This window comes from Cyprinodon variegatus, unplaced genomic scaffold (genome assembly GCF_000732505.1).
Source record: "Cyprinodon variegatus isolate N-32 unplaced genomic scaffold, C_variegatus-1.0 Scaffold663, whole genome shotgun sequence".
NCBI classification, from domain to species: domain Eukaryota; kingdom Metazoa; phylum Chordata; class Actinopteri; order Cyprinodontiformes; family Cyprinodontidae; genus Cyprinodon; species Cyprinodon variegatus.
The window spans coordinates 232,251-237,957 of record NW_015151116.1 but is presented as its reverse complement, the minus strand read 5'-3'; the positions used below and the strand labels follow the sequence as shown (position 1 = coordinate 237,957).

The following is a 5,707-nucleotide window of genomic DNA, read 5'->3' as shown; positions in this document are numbered from 1 at the left end:
TTTTTAAATCGATACAAAGAAGTGAAAGATCGATATTATATTGGGCAGCCGAATATCACGATATATCGCAAAAACGATTTTTTTTCCCCCACACCCCTACTGCTACTAGGGATGTTCCGATCCGATATTTTCATGCTGATGATAAAACGCTCTGCTTCTGTTAAGCGTTTCTGAAAATCGTTGGTTCATTTTATGTGGGTGAGTTGTTTTCATTCCTTTCAGGTTTTCTGTTCCCTGTTTTAACCTTTTCCGACATTCAACAGTATAAAATAAGTGCTAAAAGCTGGTATGATTCATGCTAATAATAACGGTGTCAGCCAATTTTGGTGTTGAATCACAAATGTAAAAATTGAATAGGAACATGCCCACCTGCTACATTGTCCAACTGCCCTCCAGTTTAGCATTTATGCACTTTTTTTCTCGCTCTGTTTTTTTCCTTATAGTAACTACATCTTGCCTTGCCCTCTGTTTAACCCTGATACTCTGCTGGAGGGGGGGGGGTGTCAGCTGCCAACAACTTGATGTTCTGCTTTTATAGATGACAAATTTAGCCCTGTCTTTTTAATGTTAAACTTCATTTCTCTTCTGGTCTTTGGCTGAGGTTTTACAGCACTGTTCTTTTTTTAATCGCATATAATTGAAAACTGTCTCAGTTCACCTGTTTTTCTCTCCTAAATGAAGCCCTAAAGCTTTTGATTTATGATTTTGATAAATTCAAATTATGAAAAAAAAACTTTTCCATCAGAGGAGATTGTCAACTTTGCAAACGTCTGCTTGCTAGAAAGTAGCTAAGGTTGGTTCCGCCTGGCGTTCAGGTGGCGCAGTGGTTAGCGGCACGACCCATGTATGGAGGCCTTAGTCCTGGACGCGGCCGACCCCGGTTTAATCCGACCTGTGGTCCTTTGCTGCAAGTCTCTTCCCCTCTCTTATACCTTTCCTGTCAGCCCACTGTCAGAAAAACGAGTGCTGTAAAAACAACAAAAAAATTGTTGGTTCCTTCTTACCAGAAACTGCAGGCGCTGTCTTTCTGACTCCGGTGTGAACTCTGCTGACATAGGGATGACTTCCCCAGCTCGTACAATGATTGCTCTGAGGGAGAGGGGCAAAGTACTGTTTAATTAAGCTGACATGGTTTGATGACATGCAAACAACAATAAATACATGCAGCATGTGGCAAACTCATTTTGCTTCATCCAACTGTGCGAGTCACACCTGCTGTCCCCTGCGTTCCCAACGTACAGCTTCCCTTGCAAACAGGCGACCATTAGAGCGGTGCATCCGCCCGAGATGTTGAACGATGCCTTCTCTTTCTCGATCTGCATATCCTGAGACATGATAAAATACACATGATGTAGGCCAAAAGCCTGACCCAATCATTTGTCTCCTGTCGGCACAGCTTTCATATATATATATATATATATATATATATATATATATATATATATATATATATATATATATATATATATATATATATATAAAAATTGCAGGTGTATAACTATGCTGGCTATAGATGGATAAATGGAATAAAACCCTTATCCGATTCTAAACTTTTCCAGACTGTATAATAATCCAGTTCATGCTTGAAATCTGCCATGAAGTCTTTATTAATAGCGGCAGAGTGAGTTCATTTATCAGAGGTACTTTCAGCCAAAACCAAAGACCTAAAGGGAAGGTTTACAGGATCTGCTGGTTATTCCAGCAGCTAATTAGCCCCAATTTATATGGCGCTAATTAACCTGAAAATAATTTAAAGAAAACCATGCCATCAGTCCATTAAGTAGATGAATAATTGCTCTTTAACTCAGTTAGTCAAAGCACCAACATACTATATATCTGAGCCCAGCTACCTTTTTTTGGCTTATCTAACCCTTTCATACAATGTCAGTCTTCTCTGACATCTTAATAATTTCCAAACAGAAGCCGTAAGCTGTTCCTGGAATATAAATTGGGCCCCCAGGCATTTCTTTCCCATCTCTATGTCTCTATCAACAGGCTGGTTGGAAATCCCATGAGACTAGATGAGTCTTTTGAAAGCGCATTGCCCTCTGCACCTCCATCCAGATGAGGTGATTAGGTGTTGCAGTAAAAGAATGTTCCCCTGGACAGGTGGGCATACAGGCAGTCTGAGTGTTACTGGGTGTATTTCTCTCAGTCTTCCCTCCTGACAATCACTGCCAGGTACAGGTCAAGAGGATATGGTGGAGCATTAGGCGGAGGGGGAACTAATGTGTCCCTCAGACTCTATGAATTATGAATCCACAGTCAGCCATGCATATTTATCTGCAGCGCCTTTGGCTGCAGGCGAGGCTTTAATAATGAAAATGCCAGCACAAACATCGACACCTTCCTCCCCACAGGTTCAGGCAGGAACGACCTGACAACAAAGATAAATAACCAGAGGGCAGAGATACGTCCACTGTTTACATACGGCTAAATGCCTTCATTATTTCTGAGGGAAAAATCCCACAAAGGACTCCTACATTAAACCTACATGGCTGAGAACGAAAAAAAAACAACCTAATACCGGTAATACTAATACAGGAATGAAGCACGGCAATAAACAATGTTGTCATTTATATTTAATTAAAACCATTTCTTGGTTTTAATTGTTATTCCTATGAAAACAAAATGGTCAAAATATGATTTATTCCACTAGAAAGGTAAGCATTGGATTCGTCACAGTAAGGATACTAGAAACAGTACAAACAGAAGCCTGCAAAGATATTTATACCTCACAGTTTTGTATTACAGCACAAGCTGTGTTAACATGCAAAGATGTGAAAGAAACTGTTTTAGTCAGATGAGGCAATATTTCAGCGTTCTGTTCAACAGACAAAATGTGGGATTGACAGAAAACCCACACTGCTCACCGTCTTGAACACATCATCTGTGCTCTTTAACACTAAATATATACGCTTATTTTTGAAGCCGATATACTTTATCTTTCTCCATTTAAATGACAGAGCTGAAACCATGATAAGGATGATAAAAACAAACATTAACAATGAATAGCAAAGCATGCACCTAACGTGATCTTAAAACATGGCTGCTGAATTCATCAGCAAATTAAACAAAGCTGGTCGATGAATCGGTCCACCTCTACAGGAGGTGCTTTATATCTGCCACCTTATGCCATTCAAAACAACTGTTTCACTGTGGAAAAGTTGACCTAATACTAGGCCCTGGTGTGAGAGACACCTACTGGCCACAGAAGGTCACTGCGGCGTATGTAGACAAACTGGCAGACTTGATATTCTCATATCACTATGACAGGCTTGATTTAATATTCCAGGGAGATATTGGCCAGATACACTTTACGTTGAATATAAAGTTCTGATAATGACTCAATGAGCTCAACTCTTTTCTTATGATTAATTTAATCACAAAGGTGGGATTTTCTTAAAATGTTTAGACATTTTGCAGAAGCTTGAAAGCTTATGTTATTTGCAAAGCTTCCAGTGAACTTTGCAAGGAAATCAAAAAATCTATGAGCCCTAAAAATCAGGAAATGGGAAGAAATAAGTCATGGAACAGCGAGGGGCAGAGGAGGAGGCTGTCAGGAAATGATGGAAAACCCTGACGAAAAACGGTTGTGGCAGGTAATTAACCAAATTAATCATTTTTCACTAATTAGTCAAAGCTGAGACATAACACAGGCAAGTGAGACAGCCCTCAGGAAAGTGGTTTGGAAAACTGGTTAACACTGGATTATTTAAAGCCGCTAAAATAACATCCAGTCATAGCCAACCTCAACATAAACTCCAGATAAAGTGCTGTACTTCTGACAGCAGATGGTGTTCACACCATCCTAAATATGCAAACTTTCAGCTATTGCATTTGGATTTAATGTGACAGAAAGCAGAAATCAGTGCCAACTTTTAAAGTGGATGATTAAGAAAACATTTAAAAGGTCAAATCTGAAAAACCTGCCATACCTTAATATTCGACCCCTTTATTTTGACACCCCTTAAAAAACGCACAACATAGTCACAATCTTGCTCTTCATTCATTGTCTATTTACTGTTAATTAAAAAGGTGACCTAAATGGGTTTAAAATGCTGCAGGTAAATTCAGTACCTCTCCACTGTTTTTCGGGTTTTTCCTCAGGTCTCCTCCCAGTTGATGTGCTTGGAAAACCTCAAAACAGAAGCTGGACAAAAACCAGCAAAACCATGTGAACCTGCATGATGTGCATGAAGGAAAACAATGATCGTCACCCGTCCCCATGGTGAAGCATGAGGGTGGCAGCATGATACTGTAGAGTCTCTTAGTCAGAGACAGAAGAGTTGATCAGAAATGATGGGAACATGGGTGGAGCGGCTATATTTAATCAGAAATTCATGGCGGGACTCAACTTTTCAACAAACTTTCTCTGTTTTTTTTCTTGTTTTTTTTTTTTGTTTTTTTTAATGTGCTGGAGCTTTTCTGCTGAACAGAAACAAGCAAACATTTTAATCCGTAAATGTGCAAAGCTGGTACCGAAAAACCTGCGGCTGACATGCTCTGACAGAAAGTTTAACAGCAATGTTCATAACTATGGAGGTCCAATCCTGCCATAATCAAAAATACATACAGAAATATAAAATTGCCTGAAAACTAGCTAATAATATGAATTGTGAGCCATTAAATGTGACAAAATAATAACAAAGATAAGATATTTCTTCAACAATTGATCAATTATTCAAATAAAATATATATTTTAACCTCCTCTTTTATTATGAAATTTCTTCTTTTTTTTACTCGTTTATTGTATTTATTGTTTCAGAAGTATCTTGCTTTTATTACTTTGTCACATTTAAAGGTTAACAAATTCATATTTTTAGCTACTTTTTCAAGCAATCTTATAAGGGAAGTGGTGGCCTAGTGGTTAGGGCATAGGGCTTTGAATCCTGGGATTTGAAGTTTGATCCCCCACTCCCACAGACTGCCACTCTGGGTCCCTGAGCAAGACCCTTAACCCCACACTGCTCCCCGGGCGCCGTACAATGGCAGCCCACTGCTCCCCAAGGGGATGGGTTAAATGCAGAGATAAATTTCTCCAATGTGAGATCAATAATGTTCAATTTATTTATCAAATCCTTTATTTATTTCTATATGTATTTTTAATTATGGCAGGATTGGTCCTCCACAGTTTACTGCCTGCTAGAATTGAGGACAGAAAAGAATTTGAACAATTCCATTTTCTGTTTACTTCAAGTTTTTTAAAGATGCCACATTTAATCTTGTTTTTTTACTGGAGCCCCTAGAACCTCAAACATGTTTCTGTGCCACACAACTAACTTCCTAACAGCCTGATTAAAGTTGAGAGGATTTATGGGGCTATGAGGAAAGCAAAAAATGCAATGCAAGAGTTTTTGTTCCAAGAAAGTTAGGGGTATAAATAACTGTATGGAAATGGTGTGTGAAATTTAAATGTTAAGGTTAGGAACTAAGTTATCAGTGACCACAGAGAGGGAAAAAAAAGACTTTGAAGAGGACACTGGAAACAGCCTAAATGTTCAAAATCTGTATATATTGTTTTCTCAAACTATCATATTTCTGTGACATAAGATGTTAAAATACGACTGTGACAATGAAACAGTACAGATAACTGCATCTTGAACAAAGACATTATAAATTACAAAACAGAAACAAATCCATCAACACGGCTTTGACTAAATTTATTTATCATTAATAGGTCTAATATTTGCATAAACTCTGACTG

The 5,707-nt window shown here is 38.4% G+C and overlaps 1 protein-coding gene across 1 annotated transcript in view; it reads right to left on the bottom strand.

Annotated features, from left to right (window-relative positions):
* The window catches only part of LOC107096986 (protein phosphatase 1H-like), a 69,105-nt gene that overhangs the window by 25,106 nt on the left and 38,292 nt on the right, over positions 1–5,707 (bottom strand). The window contains exons 4-5 of the mRNA XM_015393925.1: positions 1,213–1,325; positions 1,005–1,089 (exon numbers count right to left, since the gene is read on the bottom strand). Of these exons, the coding sequence (XP_015249411.1) occupies positions 1,005–1,089; positions 1,213–1,325 (198 nt within the window). The remainder of the gene's footprint in view (positions 1–1,004; positions 1,090–1,212; positions 1,326–5,707) is intronic.